Genomic DNA, 18,026 nt, shown 5'->3' on the forward strand with positions numbered 1-18,026 from the left:
AACAAATCACCGATTCTTTTCGTATCATCCGTGATCATCTCAATTTCAACACATTGCTCTATCGTGGCTTGGAAGGGTGTATGATTGAGTTGATGAGTGCGTTGTTAAGAGTATTACCGTAGTAACGCATAACGCAGGCTTGAAGTTAACAAAAGTGGTAGTGAAAAAGTGCAAAATTGGTGTGCTCCTGTCGCATAGTTAAGCGTAGTTACTTGTAGAAATGACTTCCCGGGAAGTGATGTAAGTCGTGTGATTACGATCAATAATATTGTGGTTAGAGTTTTTACACTGTTTTTGCACCTTCCAGCAGCATCGCATCCGACGATAGTGACACCGAGGAGGAGCAAAGCCCGCAGAGCAAGCTTACTGAATACAAGCAAAGCAGCAGCAGCAGCTCACGCAAACACAAAAAGCATAAGCGACATAAAAAATCATCCAAATCAGAGAAGGGGGACAAACAGCACAAGCCAAAAAAGCATAAGAAACACAAACGAAAGCATCGGGGCGAGGATGAGGATGAAAGTAGCTCCGAAGGTGGTGAACCTGCTAAAAACGGTGGCTCTGTTGAATCATTCCGGAAGATTGAACATGTTTCACGTGCAAAACAATCGGTCGAGGATGATAGTGTAGGTGATGACCGTGCCAGAGGATACGACCTTGCCGCGCGTTCGAAGAACAATGGCAGCACGAAGGCAGTGGTTGACAAACGCAAGGGGCACATTTCTACCGATCCTGATAAGCTGGTGCAAATGCTGACTCAAAATCTTGAAAAGCGCAAAGAGGATGTGGTTTCGGTGGAGAGCGAAAGCGATGGTACTGCAGTGGAAGATGCGCCCAGCCCGGATGTTGCCGTTATTGAGGACGATGAGCTCAATTTGGAGGAACTCATGCGGCAGAAAGCTTTGCTGCAGGCGTGCCTCGGTGAGTATGCTACGGACGAGGAGGATGAAGAAAAGCAGTCAAGAGCGGATCCGAACAGGGAGCGGCCAGTGAAGAAGAAGAGAGTCGAAGGCAACGATGCAGTCATTACCATCGATGGTGATTCAACGCCGGACCTGAACGATCAGACAAGAAAACGAACGTCAAATGTCGTTAACCGTTCTTCAAAAGGTGGTAGGGAGGACCAACTCTCAGCTGGACATAGGGGAAACAATGCCGAATTGGACAGCAAGAGAACTAAGGATCATCAGCAGCAACCAGCGGAAGCACGTGCAAGGCAGCTAGAGCGCGAACGGGAACGGGACCGTGAGCGGGACATCAGAACCAGGGAAGAGCGCCGTAACAGAGAGGAGGATAATTACAAGCGGCGCATGGCTGAAGAGCGGTACGAGCGGGAAAAGGCTCGAGAAAGGGACCGTGAGCGTGACCGGGACCGGGCACGAATGCGTCAACGGGAACGAGATCGTTCGCTGGAAAGACGGCGAGATCGTCGTGGTTTCTCGCCTCGGGAAAGAAGTCGCGATAGACGATCCATCGAGCGCGATCGGGGTCGTGGTGGGCCTGGTGGATTGGGTGGGCCGCGTGACCGTTTCCGTGGTCGTAGCAGGAGTAGAGACCGGGATATGAGAGGTGCTGGTGGGAGATTCGATCGGGACAGGGATCGTGGACGTGATAGAGACCGCGATCGGGATTACGGCCGTGGTATGCAACGGAATGGTCGCGATGGTCGCGGTGGCGGCAAGGGACGCAAAGCGGACGATGATCGCTTTAAAGATTCGCTCAGTGAGGGTCTGAAACAACAAAAGGAATCCAGCAGTGATAGCGAGATTGCCGACATCGATATCGATGATGAAGAGGACGAGGAAAAGATTATCGAGAAGAGACGCAAAGAGCGTGAAGCTCTGCTCAAGGTAAACTTTGTCGTGGAAGTTTCAATTCCGTACACGTACATATTGTTTCGTTTGATTTCATTCACAGAAATTGGGCGTTGTAAATGAGGACAGTAACACGATGATGGAGGTGGAACCACCCGAGCTTAGACAGGTCAGTATGGGCAGTACGGAGCCATCGTCGCGCAACGAGAGCCGTGAAGGAACCAGCCAACGTCCGGACGAGCGCGACCGGGAGGGAACAGATCATTCGCTCACCCCACCGATACCGAACGAGCGGAAGGATCTGATGGGCAAGGTAGAACGTAAGGCGAAAGAATCACCCGAACCACCGAAAGATCTGGACAGGCAGAGTAAGGAACCGAAAAATTCTGCGAAAGAAAATTCTAAACGCCCCGAATGGGACATGTTTGCCGAACAGGACATCGACTCGAACTTCGACTCACCTGGCACAGTTGTGGCCAACAAGCAGGCGCACGAGAATCCGGCCCTGACGGACAACTGGGACGATGCGGAAGGTTACTATCGTGTGCGAATTGGCGAAATCCTGGACAACCGGTACGTGGTCGCTAATTACACTGGACAGGGTGTGTTCAGTACGGTGGTGAAAGCGAGAGACCAGGCCCGTGGAAACGCATTCGTGGCTGTCAAAATCATACGCAACAATGAGATCATGTAAGTAAATCAACAATCTTCATGGTTACCGATGAAAATGTTTCATTCCTTTGTTACGCTTTCTACAGGCATAAAACAGGCTTGAGGGAATTGGAAATTCTAAAGAAACTGAACGACGCCGATCCCACCGATCGGTATCACTGTCTACGTCTGTACAGACACTTTTTCCACAAGCAGGTACGTTCGTGCAAACATCTTCCTGTCCATTCATTGCTGTAAAATATTTCTTTTTTTATTCTAATTATCTTTCCTTTAAAGCATCTGTGTATGGTCCTTGAGCCACTGTCGATGAATCTGCGTGAAGTTTTGAAAAAGTATGGCAAAAATGTCGGTCTACACATCAAAGCCGTACGAAGCTACACTCAACAGCTGCTGCTTGCGCTCAAGCTGTTGAAAAAGACCGGAATTCTGCATGCCGACATCAAACCGGACAACATTCTGGTGAACGAAAACAATCTGGTGCTAAAGTTGTGCGATTTTGGGTCCGCTTCTTCAATAACGGACAATGAAATTACACCGTATTTGGTATCGCGGTTCTACCGTGCTCCGGAAATCATTCTCGGTTTATCGTACGATTACGGCATCGACATGTGGTCCGCCGGTTGCTCCATTTATGAGCTGTACACGGGCAAAATTTTGTTTAGTGGTCAGTCAAATAATCAAATGCTTAAATATTTCATGGATCTAAAAGGCAAGATACCGAACAAGCTGATACGGAAGGGGCAGTTCAAGGATCAACATTTTGACCAGAATTGTAACTTTCTATCGCATGAGATAGATAAGATCACCGAGCGGGTAAGTTTTCGAAAAAAATTTTCATTGTACAGTAGTATACGAAGTCAAATTCTATTTACATTCGAGTATTGTGAACAATCCACTAATAGTTTTTACACGTATATTGTAAATCGTAAAACGTATCATAACTCATGCTTTTTATTTGATAAGGGGATCAGTACACTCAGGGGATCTTGAAAAAGGATCCTACATAATAGCGATACATAAAATTATTCGTTGCTGTGACAACAATTTACGTATATTAACGTAAACAAGTTGTTATATGGTCACTTTCGCAAGCAAAAAGCATCCCATAGCTTTCGGCTACCGCGGCGACATCGGTACCGGTCTACAAACGGCAGGGCCGGGGTCCTAATCCCATCCCAACCGTCCCCCAGTAGTGAGGATTGACTATCCAACTACTACGTGTTATCGACAAGTCTAGTAAGCCATTCGATGGCCGGCGTGACCTTTTAGAAGGTCGTTAAGCCAAGAAGGAGAAGCTTCAAAATTACGGGCGTAGCAGTACCACGCACTAGCGAAACTCGCGATCGCAGTGTGATCCTCGACAGCAGGATAACACTTCAAAACCATTTGGACATGACTATTTTAAAAGCTTTGCGTGCCTTTGGACTTATGCTTCGTTTGACCAAAGATTTTAAGGATCTTTTCTGTTTAAAAACGTTGCATTGCTCATCAGTGCGTCCCATAATATAATTCGCAAGTTTGGTCTCGACAACAAGAAGAAAGAATAAACAGATTAGAAACCATTCAAAGAAAGTTCACATAAACTCACTCTATCCCATCGTTTACCATGTGCGAATCATGCTTCTTACCCTTCTTATTTGTCTAAATGTTTGCTTTTTGGATTAGAGACAATACATACAATGATGTTCTGGTGTGGGTCTCTCAGTTTTCAAGTTTTCTGTTTGTTTTATGTTATATAGGCAATTTCAGAAAGGGTATCAATTATGTTAGTAATACGAATAATAAAAAATACATAAATTTTCATTTTTCTTCGAATTACAAGGAAAACATTCTAACACTAAAGAACTGATATTTAGATAAAAAATAGATATCTTCGAAGACAAGATTTTTGCGATATGATAGGAAATTTATGATGTGCTGAGGTAAACAAATTATTGGATTTTTTATTTCTTTTGGTACTTGTTGAACAGGGGAGCTCTAAACGCTCTGCAGAAATACCACACAAAATTGCTAAGTTCCACAGTCAAATTGCAAATCGCCCCTAATTGAATGCAAAATTTCACTGCATATTTGCAAAGTTCCATAAGAAGCTCGTGTAATGCTATAATCAACCATTGAATTAACATTTTTAAGGAAAACAAAATTAATTTGAAAAATCAACATTTGTTACATTTGATGGTTTTTTTCTGTCCTTTTTATTCTTTTCGTTATTTTCTTTAATTTTGTTTTTTTAAAATGGTTATTGGACAAAAAATTAAATTGCATTACTAAACACATTACACAATACAAACTAATTAAAATGTTTATCATATGCTGTAGAATGTACTGATGTATTGTTTCGTCTGTATGATATATGCTCAAGCCATTCAGTTCCATATTTTAAAAGAACGAATTATCATCTTTACTATTACATACTGACATTTTTCTTACGTCTATGTACTCATGCAGGAAAAGGTCGTGGTAGTATCAATGATTAAGCCCACGCGGGATCTACAACAGGAATTGATTGCTGGACAAAATCTACCGGACGACCAGATACGGAAAGTATCGCAACTGAAGGATCTGTTGGACAAAGTGTTTGCACTTGATCCAGCAAAACGGATTTCACTGAACCACGCTTTGGCCCATCCGTTTATCCAAGATAAAATCTAGAAAAAAAACAGCCAGACTTCACAACTTGCCACGGATTCAACTGTACGCAACGGAAGTATTTTCCTTCCAATTCATGGATCAGCGTCTAATCAACATTCAGCTATGCACATATTAACGATCCTTTTCTTACTTACGCTTCACTGAATCAACAACAACTTCGGCATCCGCACTCACCCGGTTGTTCATCGAACGATGAAGGAAGTCCAACCCGATGATGCACACTCATCATTCATTCATAGGAATTGAAGTGCGCGATTGTCCGAAGCCCATGAAGAGAACTTGTAGAAACATTTTCTCTTGTTTTTTCACGAAGCAAAAATAAGAGAGGTAAACAATTATGAGCCACTCATGTAGTAACTTTAATCCACCATATATATATATAATCTAATCGAACAGAGGAAGGAGAAACTGAAACAAAAAAATATTGTAAATTTACGATCGCACAGCAACGATCGGTTTACACAGGATGCAAACTATTGTTCCTTGTTTTTTCTTTCAGTGTAAAATCATTTTACTCGTACTCTAATGACTATCAAAAAGCTTAGCAGAGATGAAGTATTAAATGATCGTGATGAATCATGTTTTGAAATTTTTAGCATTTTTAGTTGAAATGAGTTGTCTCATTATTCGGTCACTATAGTTCGATTCTGTCCGTGAGCAAGATAATGAGAGGAATGATAATTTTACATTGTCTTCAACTCTGTGTTTTTAATGTTTTCCACCAATCTTTTCAATCCTTCTTAATCAATAGCTGATAATAATAGCAAGATGATTTATGTGAGAGTGATTTCGTTTCGAGATAAAGCTACAACAAACAAAAAAGCTATAGAGAGCGAGATACCGCGATGATAATAAAAACCAATTCCTTTCTAATGAGGATAAAAACAAACTCTCTCAAGAAAAGAGAAATTCGACGAGTCTAAATTACATTTTCATTATTTATTTTATGGCCTATGCACTGTAAAACGGATTTAATTACATTGATTTATCTCGTTTCAGCGATTGATGTTGAAAACGGTGCATTTCCTCAGTTGGACATCCTGCACGTGATCGCGTGTCAAAGCAAGAGATAAACTGGTTTGGAAACAGCAAGTTTACGGTGTCAAATGTGGATTGCGCCAAGTTGTTCCAGCCAGTGCTTGACCGAAAGTAAACATTTCACAATTAGACTCATTTCCAGAACGAAGCTAAATGGGTAAACACTAATCATATTTTTAAATCATCCTCCACAAGATCGCACCCGTCGCACAGAAGTATGCGTCCTGTCTTGGATTAGGTCTCTTTTGGAATAATTCCACGGCACGCCCCTCATGGGACTTTGATGCTGAAGAGCTGTGCAAAAGAGGTAGTGAACGAGTTATCTAATGTTTCTTTATTTATTTACACTTGTACAAGTAAACTTTTACCAACATACATATAGTTATAAAGCCCAGTAGAAATTCTAGAAATTGAACTAAATTTGAATACTTCACGCATCTGACTTATTTTCTCGTTAGTTGCGAACATTCTTATTAAAATATGTTAATACCCTTTTTTACTTAAAACTGTTCGACATTTTAAAGAAAATACACCGTATCGCAGCGATGGTCGTGTGGAGCGTTGGAAACGCTGAATGAAACAGACAGCCGTTTAACAGATGGTAACCTCAACCGATCATTTCCCGTCCCTCTCGTGGTCAATCAGGTTGTTATGTGTTCATACATTGGATATATCAATCAGAAAAACGATATTTCTTGGTTTTTGTGCTTAATTTCTTTTCAGCTTGTGTTCAGATCGTTGCAATAATTGGGATGAGGCTGTTTGTTTAAATTTCCAAGCATTTGGATGGAACAGCGAGCAAAAGGATTGGTTATACGAGCAAACGACGGTAAGTTTTCTCTGGTGTAGTTAGCATCAAATTATCCGAATATATGTAGCATAGAACAGTCGCTCCAACGCACAGTATGGAAACTTGATTTATACAAACTTTTTGGTGTAACTATTTTCTGCAGATGATTGGGAATAAAGGTGACTCATTCGGAGTTTGGGAAACAATTAATCAATGAGTATTTTGTGTTGACTGTGTTGTTGAACATATTTGCATAAGTGGACGTATAAAATCGTAAGTACTAAAGAAGATTAATTTTAAAACAGTTTAGCAATTAAGACAATGCAATCAGAAATGGCAGGCCAATATTCCTCGAAGACCCAAGGAAGAAAAAGTCAAAAATGTCACATCTAACCGATTAGATGTGCGATGCGGTTTAGACTGCCTAATGTTTAAAAAATACCGAAGCTTATCTTTCACACGGAAAACCCGGTTATCTCAGATCAGGCAGAATATAACGAAAAGCAACTTTTTTCAGACATGGCTCGACATTACAGTCGTTTATCTAAGATTTAACAATAGCATTGTTTAAGATTTAAGTATTACGGCTCAGCACCGCATTTTCAGTATTAATAATTATTAGCCATATTTATTCTTCTGAATTTGTTTGTAACTGGGATTTTACAAATATCTTTTAGAAAACTAACTACAAAAGCAGGAGGGACTAGGAATCAAAAAGACGAGAGCCGGATTCGGAAAACTGGAACGATGTATTTGTAGGAAGTACGATCATTAAAAGCAGGCGACGTGAGGGAGAATACATAGGAATCAAGAAAAGGCGAACGGAACATCCAGATCATTGGAAAGGAGGTAGGCGATAAAGTAAGACTGGATGTGAGAGAGGATAGGAAACGAAGAAATTCCATTCAACCGACCGGCAAGAAAACGACGAACAGCAACAGGGATAAATTTCCCCTGAATTCGTTCGATCCTCTCAGTCAATGTTAGAACGGCAGGCCTGCAAACTAATGACCCATTCCTGAGCATAGAACGGACCCGGGTAATACATAAGCCGACTTCTCTTACTATTACATTCTTATCTGCCATAGCATGAGCATTGCTTATTAATTTTGTATCTTCAATCGCGCGAGATGAGACAACAAAATAAGTACATAATGCACAAAACTTAAACACGAACGAAAAAAGTTATCAAAGAGTAGGTCGCACACCGCAAAAACAGTTTAAAACGCGGTACGTGACATGTCCGGTTGGAGACGATCACAGATATAACGTTGAAATCACGAAACATACATAAATAATTCGTGCAAAAATCTTGTTCGGTGCGATCTCGGTGGGACGTGTAAGCTAAGGTAATAATAACGCCGGCGAGTCGATCCAATTGCTCAACGATCCCACAACAAACAGCCACTGGACGTAGCAATTTCGGAGGTTTAATTACACGAGTCCTAGTAGCACACAGCGTCCGACGCAGTCGAGAAACGCAAAGCTAATAAAAGGTTACCTGCTACTGAAGCGTATTCCAAAATCGCACCAGAGAGCAGTGAAGCATTTTGATGCAAACCGGGTCGGTGAAGTCACGTGCTAGTTCCTTTAGCAAACCAATCAGTTATTTACTCACTTACTTACTTATCAGACGCTACAACCGCTTTGCGGTCTTGGCCTGCCGCAGCAGAGTCCAGAACCGCTCACGGTCCCGCGCCATCGTCCGTTAATCAGTTCCGGCCTTGATGGCGGATGATTCCACGCCATCCTCCCACCTCAATCTGGGCCTACCACGCCTCCTCTGTCCGTGTGGACGGCCTAAAAGAACTTTCTGAGCTGGGAGCATCGGAGCCTGGCGACCCTAGTTCGCTGCACGATGGTGAGGTCTCACGATGGTGAGGTCGTCGTGAGGTCGTGACGTCGACGATGGCGTCGTCGTCAACGCGGCTAAGAGGGTTCTGTTTTTCGACTTCGTCTGTTTTTGGACAGGGTCCATGTCTCAGAGGCGTATGTTAGTACTGGAACTATAAAGGTACGATACAGTCCCAGCTTCGACCATCGACCGATCACTTGGTTTCACTTATTGACAACGTACTCTAGCTGGTCGTAGAAGCTCAACTTCTCGTCAAGGTTACCGTCTAAGCGTGCGTTATAAGAACATTTGTCAATCATCTTAACATTTATTCATTTTTGTTTAAAACTACCTTTTTCGTATTATTTCTTTCTGTCAATTCTTGGTAGGTAAAAGTATTGAAACGATTTTCTTATCTTTATTATCCTCGTAACGGTTAATTTAACAGTTAAATATTAACAAAAAAATCAAAACATACAATATCGATACGATTATTACAAAAACAGAAAAGAAGGAGTTGATCGCATATAAAATAACAAAAAAAAAAAGAAATACAATGTCTTAATGCTTCTGTCGTGCTTGCTGCTTCGTTAAAGGCTTCTTGAGAAGATCCTTAATAGCCATTTGCATTGCTAGCCCACCTGCAAGTGAGGATGAAACGCATAGGTTAGCGAACAAGCCGTAGGCTCTTCAACTTTCAACTTTCTCTGCTTACACGCGCTGTCTTTGGTATGGATGGGCAAATTTACGTTCCTCGCGACGCTCCATAGTCTTATCGTCCAATGTTGATAGGTTCGTCAGCCATTCCCAATTCTTCCGTAGCTGCTTTGTTGCCTTTCCTTTTCTTCGAGTACCACATGAACATCAGACCGGCGTAGATGTTCGACAAAAATACGAACCATGCAAGATAGAATCCGTAGCCATAGCTGATGAGTGTTCGGAAAGATAAAGAAAGGGTGCGATATTGATTAGGGCAAATAAACCAAACCAACGGTAGACAAATGACGGGACCACTCCACATTACCTATATTTGGCACCTTTCGGAAAGGTGTACGATATGTTTTCCTTCTCGTACTCAACGGAAGCAACCAACACCTGAATGACGACAATACTGGTCGCAGCTGCAACGATACGATACGATTAATCGGTGAAAAGGAATATTACACTTTATCATCCTACCTGTCGGAAGGGTTTTTTTTGTTTTTCATGTTTGTCAACCTACCTGATATGAAATGTATTCCGCCGGCCAATCGTTTGAACATGTACCGAGGGTTCAAAAACGTGTAGATCGAAAAGATGAACCCCATCACCATTACAAACACTGTAATGCACGCAAACGATGCTTCGGTCCGGCTATAGTCTGTGGAAAAGGAAAATGCAATTATTCTTCTATTCATTGAACGCTATTTATCGCACAACACGGGCTGTTGTCAGGAAAAAGTGTTACAATACATTTGAAAAACATTGAACGAATGACCAGTAGTTAGTTGTATTAACCCATGCAAAAAGAATTACGAGTCAGGACTATGAGTACAAAATATTTATTCTAAATAATATCGCAAAATAATTGTCCAAAAAGTTGTTTTTGAAACAAATAAAACAGCTCGGAGTCATTATTAAGATAATATTTGAGTATTATTAACTATATTTAAAGTAACAGTTAAGAATTGCAAAAAGCATTATTTTATAAATTTAATTGTGTTTACGCATGCTGTCGTGTGCATTAAAAATAAAATTTAAAATTATACATTTTGACTTCAATAATACGATATTACTGCGATTTTACTTCTAGAAAGACTAAATGATAGGCAAAATACTCTGTCCACGGTCGAATTTTTTTAACAATGTAGTTATTAGTGCCTCCCTTCGGAGGAGCTTATCCAATCTTTCTGTTTCCAACACGGAATAGAAAATGATTCCATATAATGCAGTCGTAGAATCAATTATGGGAAAGGTTGAAATAGGTAGTCGAATAAAGCAAATCCGTTGGGCAACTTTGCAATGGTATAATATAACGTTGCATTCATTGAGGGGAAATTTGCTACACGTCAGTGGTGTTTTGCAATGAGCGCTGGTTAGAGGAAACAGTGATAGAGATAACTTTTTCAACTAATTCTTGCGTTAAACCCTTTCAAATGTTAATGATACGTTGTGCTGAAGATAACAAACTATTGGATGACATTTTGCTATTTTAACATGGGAGCTCCAAACGCTTGGCAAAAAATCTACCGCTAATTAAAAATTGCCACAGTTGAGTTGCAAATTTCCTTTAACTATATGCAATGTTTCACTACATGGTTGCAAAGTTCCCAAAGAAGCTTACAATAATCCACTAATCATTTGAAACTCTGCTGAGTGATCTTAAAGTTTAATTACAGGGTTTCAATCCATATAATGGAATTGTAGAATCACTTGGGGTAATGTTTCAAATAGATAGTATATATTACAAGCCCGTTATGGAACGTTTCAATTATGCTATAGAATTTTGCATTTACTAAGGGGAAATTAGCCAACCGAGCATACCCGGGATATGGTGCCCTTTTATGGCTCGGAGAAGGAAATGTCTCCCAGCAAAGATGAAAAAAGTATCTTACTTTTAAGTTATTGTAAGCAATACGGCCTGGCCGTCCTTTATGAATAAAAAAAAGGGGAAATTAGCAATAGTTAAAGGAAGGAGAGTAATAGGAACTTCCTATGAACTTTTTTTTTCATAAATCCGTAAATTGAACTATATTTTCCATTTTGCCATTTTAACACGGGAGCTTCAAAGGCTTATCAGAAATTTCACTATATGATGTTTGAAGTTTCACTGTCGTTAAGCACGTTTTCACAACTGAAGATCCCACTGTATCATTGCAAAGCTCCCCACAAAGCGCTCAATATTCCACTATCCATTTGAAAAATTCCCCTAAGTGATTCAAAAGTTCAATTATTTGGATCGAAACCCTGTATATGTATCGAAACTCTGTAAACGACAGTAATTAGAACTTTATTTACAATTGTTGCGACAAAATCCGCTGAATACTAGTGTGATGAAGCACAATGATACAGCGTGGTGCTATAAACGTAGGAGGAACTTCAAACGCACGTCAAAAAATTCAGAGCCAAGTTCCACATTTGAGTTGGAAATTTCCCCTAACTGAATACTATATTCCACTGTATGAATGCAAGGTTTCATAAGAAGTTTACAATATTCCACTATCGATTTGAAAAATTTTACTGATTATTCCATTTAAACCCTGTATGCATTAAGTCATATAAAACCACATCGAGCGTGTTGGACAGTTAGGACGCGAAAATTATATGTTTATACTGCTCAAACGGATTTATTACTACTACTAAAATGTGCATGTCATATAAGGCTACGATTAGTATAAAATGAACATAAGAGAGCTCACAATCGTTAATAAAATAGATCAAATTTTACATTTTTATTTTCCAACAATGACTAAACATTTTAATCAACACACTCTTGTTACTCAAAAAACCCCTCATTAAAGCGGCGCATCTAGTTTTATTGAATGGCACACATAAATGTACTTCCATACAGTTAACATCAGCTAAGGGTTTCCAAATGTTGTAGAATCGTACAAATGCATAAGGGTCACGTGCCTGTTTAGTGGCTATAATACGTTTAAAATAACTACACTGACATGGAAACTTTCGTTTCTGCTCACTGCAGTCTGTATTTTGTTACACGATGTAGTGATAAAAATTTGAATTACGACTAAAGCGCGATGCAACGGTCGATGCAACATCACCGGGGCATTTTAGACCAGACCAACACGCCAACGCACGGCGCGAAAACTCACTGACAAGACAGTGGTACAGACAAGTTCCTTGTCCGTTACAACCTGTACCCGGGAGTTTTCGTGTTCGCTCACTTTTATGGTTGATATTTTATGACTCGCAAGCAAAAAATTAATAGCTACAGCGAAATGCATAACCTCGGATGAAATATGGTACCAAGCGTTGCGTTGCTTCGGTACATCCTCACAGCAACGAACTGGTGACAGAATCTTGCGAATGGTTTGATGCAGTTTCGGCTGACAAGCGTAGAGATGAGTCGTTTATTATCGTGTTTTGTTTTTTTTTTTGGGAATGCGGTTTGCAATTTAAACGTGAACCTCTTGCCAGATTTTGGAGGATGTGAATAATGATGTGTACGGTTAGAAGCACATTTCAAATTACACGAATAAAATATTGCAAACAAAATAATATACTGTCACAGTGAATATGACGTGTATGACGTGAAGACTAAACCACATTTTGTATAGTGCACTATGCTAGACTAATATGCTTTAAGAAACAAAAACACAATCTCAAACGCTTTAAAGTGAGTCACAAATACAAACATATCTAAGTGAGATGCTAGGTCAACTGGGTTACTAAAGTAGCTAATTAATTAAGTACAGTATTAGAGTGGTTTAAGGCAAATTCATACTTCAATCTACACAGAACAATTGAACCTAGGATGTAGGTGAGAGTGAGAATAATGGACATGCCATATATTTGACCATTTTCCTACAATATCTCCTTCACATTACAGCTGGAAAGCATGTATGCCACGGAAGACGCCGGTGCGTACCTTCGGTCTGGAACTCAGGGTTGTAGAAAGCTTCATCTTTCTCTACAAACGGTGAGCATCATCGTGATCGTTGTCGTTTTGATGTAAGAAATGCAATATGTTTTAATAGGACGATGGATGCCAGTTAATTGAGGTGTGATGATACAAGTTGGATGCGTTTTAATAAGGAATGGTTTTAATAAGGGCTTCTCAACAAAACGGAAACAAAAAATGGAGAAAAACATGATCTTTGCAATTATGTATGTGCACGTCAACGGGATGCACATCGTGCTGTTAATTACAAACTCATTCAACAGGAACATAACATCCTGTCCGATACAAATTCTTCCCGAAATGCTCTGTCACTTACCAAGCAGTTCGTCATCAATCGCGGGATCCTGAAGAATCTCGTCATCGCTAGGGAAAAGATTGTGGAATTTACATTTTTCTGCAACGAAAAGAAAGCAACAACACGCTTAGTAATCCAAACGCATTCGCACGGTTCGACTGTCGCGTTCTCAGCATGCGAGCGTCGCACGTACTGAAGGAGGTGTACTCGTAACCATTCCCTATGCGCCCTTTCTTCGGTGGTAACGGCGGTCGGATGATGTACTTGGTGCCATTTGGGCTGACGATGTACGGCGGGATGTTCATCGCTTTGGCGAAGCTCCAAAGCAAATAAATCACACCCGGCCGCTGCTCCCAGTCATCGAACAGGGCCTCGGACAGCGTGATAGGTATCAGCACGTTGATGTCGGTCGAGTTGATGGTGACCGTGGTCAGCACGGCGGCTACCGGTTCCTTCAGCGTTTCACGCACCGAGTTCAGGTCGGTCGGATCGAGCATCATTAGCGGTGGATTTTTAAGCTTTTGTACCGCGACATTGTCCTGCTGTCGCACCTTGCCCGTAATATCGTGAAACAGATCCTTCAGCTCGTGGAACCGGTCCGCATCGTTAACGATCCAGGACGCGAACAGATGCCTTCGGAAGGTGTCGTCCACCTCGGTGAGGTTTTCCGTTTTCAGGTCGCCATTCAGGAACTCCTTGATGTACGGTTCCTTCGCAATGGACGAACGCATCGTGGCGATGCGATTCTCGTTCACGAACGATAGCGTGGTGAAGTTGCGTGTCGCGTTCGACTGTGCCATCACGGCCGGTATGACCCCGTAGCGGCATATCTTCCAAAGCCCCGAGTGTGACGTTTTGAAGTATCGTCTCGTTTCCGGTATGAAGATTCCTGGGCACAAATGGACGCCGAAGCAAAAAGAAACAAGGCAGAGATTCAAACAATTAGTGAAATAATGGTCACAACGATGGGACGGGCGAATGGGGGCGCACAACGAAGGAGGAAGCAAAGCGAAAAACGAACGGAAATGTGACAGCTGACCGAGACGAACGACGTGAGCCGTGGGTCTCCCGCAGCTTAATCCTGACATACGGTTGTTTGTCTTCCGCCTTAATTACATTCGGCTCGCTCGTCGGTTGCATCTACATGTTCCGTTCGCACTGGCTAAACAGAACCGTCGAGAGGTCCTGCAGTTTTCATCGCACTACAACAGGCCAGGTCTTATTTTTAATCTGACCAATTTACAAAATTTGCTCTCCCCCGGTGTAATGAATATTGGCGTTTTTGCTGGTGGTCTTGTGCCTCGTTTTAGTTCTCTATTTTTTAAATGTTGCTTTCCTCTTTAACCAACAAGAACACTGGCAAGGGGATTTCTTTGCCCCGACCATAGCAAGAACCAAAGCATCGTACATCTTACGAAGTGTACGGTCACGGTTGCTGTTGACTTTCGCTGCTGGTTGCGAAACAACGAGTAAACATTTACCGCACAATTTATCCTATTCTCTGCATGCTACTTGTCTCGACCCGAAAGCGTTCGATCTTTTAAAGTTCAACAAAGATGAGGAACCAATATTGGCCCATCTTCATTCATTATATGGCTTTTCGGTGTGCACAACTTTTTAATGCCAAAGTAATTTAAAACAGATTCTTTACATATTTTCTTCATTTGCGTATTCTGTCATGCAGATCATTTTCTGTTTTGTATATTCACCAGCGTTTTCTTTACCGACGAACGATGCAACCCTTAACAAGCGTGGTGTGATCTCAAAATTTACGACCAGCAGGGAACTAAAACAAATTACTCCTATCGATCTTCATTACATACCATCTAAACATTTGCGTAAGCCGCATCTACCGCCATTTCTCCAGCAATATTTCTTGGTGTTCCAATTTTCTTACGGTTTAATCAGATCTATTGGTTGAAACGAGCCTTAGTTCCATCGAAGAAAGGGAATGAAATTCAACAATTCTGTTTTAATTCTACAACAAATTAAGCATAAAGTGATGGAGTGTTCCATCGATAAAAACCGAAGGTTTTGTCAAATTGAATTATTCCTTTAATTCATCCGAAAGTAAAAAGGTTGAAGCCAAATAAATCTTCTCACACCTTTGCCAGATGGATGTCTGAATCATTATGATATATTCGTAGAGTATTATGAGCTGTCCGGGCAAAAGATTAACCGTCGGCAATCTGTCTTGTTTCGCAACGAAAGTAGTAATCGAAACACGTGTTCTTTAGTCCGTGATCTTTTTTTTCTAAAGTGAAGGCCACCACCAATTAAACGGCGCCGAACCATGAATGAACCGATGCATTACTGCACGACACAATGCACTTTTTAATGCATGGCATGCAATCCAATCTAGTGCAATTTCAGTTTTTGATCTGCTGATTAATAATTAATAATAATTATGCAAACATAATTATTTGAAATTAGGAATATCATACTAAAGGAGAAGCCAAAAAGGAGAAGAAGAATATCATAGTAGAAGAGAAAGAAAAAAGGAAAAAACTTCTGGAAATAATTCATATGATCATATATTCTATTTGCTGAATTTTCAAAAAAAATACTTTTCCTACAAGTTAGCAATAAAATCGCAGTGAAAATTCCTACTCTTACGCAATTTTAAAATAACATTAATTTATTGTTTAATTTCACACAAATCAACAACATTTACAAATAGCCAATTAATCTAAACGGAAATTGGCCTGGTTCGGGTTTTTTTGGGTAGCGACAATTCAGAGACCCTCAATACTAAAATTAAATCAACCATTCGCTGGTTTGACTCATTGTTCTTTACCTTTCTGAAAATTCGTTTCACGCCGATGTGTTCGGTGAAATGTGGTCTTTTCCACCTCGAATGCCAAATTTCATACTTTCCACCGTTTGGCATACGTTCAAAGAATGCTTGGCCGTCCTTTTTTTTTTTGGCGGGCCCTCTCATTCCCGTAAACCAGAAACATGAAACCGTACCGTATCTGTACCTTAGCGTGTTTCACAGAGACACCATACAAAGTTGTTGGAAAAACGGTTCTTTCAAGTTAAGATACGTACGCGGTAATTGTACGATGTGATTTGGAACGGCGATGGAGACGCCCAGTACTCAGCACGTGTTTCCATTCATTTGAAAAGCCTTCCGCCCCTGGTGAGCTAGCGCTACACGCTACCGGCATCATCATACCGTTGTTGAAATTAATAAATTTGAATCGCTGTCCTGTATTCTGTACGTTCTGCACTGATTGGTCCACGCCGGTACCGGCAGTAGCGCATCTCTTTACATCAGATGCAAATTTATGGAATTGGTATTTTTTATTTTTAGAACCACAGCCCGGCCCCTTTCCCGACGCTTCCGGACAACTATTTGGATTCGGACATGCATATATGTGTGTGTTTGAAAATATTCCTCCCCAGGATTGTAAGCGATTCGTTACGATTGAGCAAACCCGATGGCGATCAATGTTTACATTCGTTCTCTGGGGCTTACCTTGGCCACCTGTTACGATGAACCAGTGATCGGTGGAAATTGCCACAATCCATATGACGGCTGCCACACCGATAAGGATTGTACAGCCAAGCAGAATTCGTCGCTGCCGGTAAAACTCCTCCATCAGCGGTTTCCGCTCTTCCTCGCGAGAGATCGACGTAGTCGACATTGTAGTGGACTTTTAACGCCGTTGCTGCACCAAATCGATCACCAACTTTTATCACTACTCACTATCACTGAGATTAGCACACTTTTCTTTCGGTAGATCACTTTCTTTCTTTCGAATTTCACTTGCACTAGTGGACGATTTTTATACGTAGCTATTCTATCTGCTCTGCTATATTTTCTTGCACATGTACTATTCTACGCTCGATCGCACTACACACTCACCACCGTTGACTTTCGTGTTTCATTGTAAGATACTGTTGGGGGCAACCGAATAAAAACAACCAGCTACACTACCACAATCGGTGCACCAACACCATTCGGCCTAACAAAAGATCTCGGAAGCACCAAATCCTGCCAACCGCCGGTTCACATTTTCATACACCGCCAGAACACTAGAGCACTGTCGATTCTTTATCTACTGCATCGCTATGCTAGAATTGCAAAATCTCGTTAAAATTGCTCTCAAACCCCATCCCCAGACGCACACCGAAACAACAATCGCACAACAGGCACACCAATCACAACTCGGCTAGCGAAACAATTGAAGGTACGAAGGAAAAGTAGGCTGCAGTTTTCATTGCGCGTAAAATTTTCCCCCGGGGAAAATGAGCACACGAGCTGTCGGAAAAGGTTGTTTGTTTTGTCAGTGTCGTCTGCTTCG

At 41.2% G+C, this 18,026-nt stretch overlaps 3 protein-coding genes across 5 annotated transcripts in view; 1 reads left to right on the forward strand and 2 right to left on the reverse strand.

The window, feature by feature from the left end:
* Positions 1–17,371, reverse strand: part of LOC126562268 (uncharacterized) — a 55,273-nt gene extending 37,902 nt beyond the window's left edge. Inside the window, exons 1-6 of one of the 2 annotated variants that reach the window (XM_050218727.1) lie at positions 17,198–17,371; positions 13,910–14,605; positions 13,738–13,815; positions 10,023–10,160; positions 9,825–9,921; positions 9,528–9,726 (exon numbers count right to left, since the gene is read on the reverse strand). In XM_050218727.1, the coding sequence (XP_050074684.1) occupies positions 9,573–9,726; positions 9,825–9,921; positions 10,023–10,160; positions 13,738–13,815; positions 13,910–14,605; positions 17,198–17,366 (1,332 nt within the window). In that variant the 5' untranslated portion in view covers positions 17,367–17,371 and the 3' untranslated portion in view covers positions 9,528–9,572. Of the gene's footprint in view, positions 1–9,527; positions 9,727–9,811; positions 9,922–10,022; positions 10,161–13,737; positions 13,816–13,909; positions 14,606–17,197 lie in introns of those variants that run through there. The other variant, XM_050218728.1, reaches the window with a different exon arrangement.
* The window catches only part of LOC126561728 (protein hu-li tai shao), a 272,847-nt gene that overhangs the window by 15 nt on the left and 254,806 nt on the right, over positions 1–18,026 (reverse strand). The gene's annotated exons all lie outside the window — the stretch shown is intronic.
* LOC126561532 (serine/threonine-protein kinase PRP4 homolog) lies at positions 162–5,138 on the forward strand. Of its 2 annotated transcripts, none has more exons than XM_050217739.1 (6): positions 162–240; positions 308–1,850; positions 1,918–2,504; positions 2,573–2,681; positions 2,763–3,299; positions 4,935–5,138. In XM_050217739.1, the coding sequence occupies exons 1-6, from the start codon at positions 221–223 to the stop codon at positions 5,136–5,138; spliced, it is 3,000 nt and encodes a 999-aa protein (XP_050073696.1). In that variant the 5' UTR covers positions 162–220. The 2 variants fall into 2 exon arrangements, with proteins under 2 accessions (XP_050073696.1, XP_050073697.1); XM_050217740.1 differs by having other exon boundaries at positions 206–240; positions 311–1,850.

Source organism: Anopheles maculipalpis, chromosome 3RL (genome assembly GCF_943734695.1).
Source record: "Anopheles maculipalpis chromosome 3RL, idAnoMacuDA_375_x, whole genome shotgun sequence".
Taxonomy (NCBI): domain Eukaryota; kingdom Metazoa; phylum Arthropoda; class Insecta; order Diptera; family Culicidae; genus Anopheles; species Anopheles maculipalpis.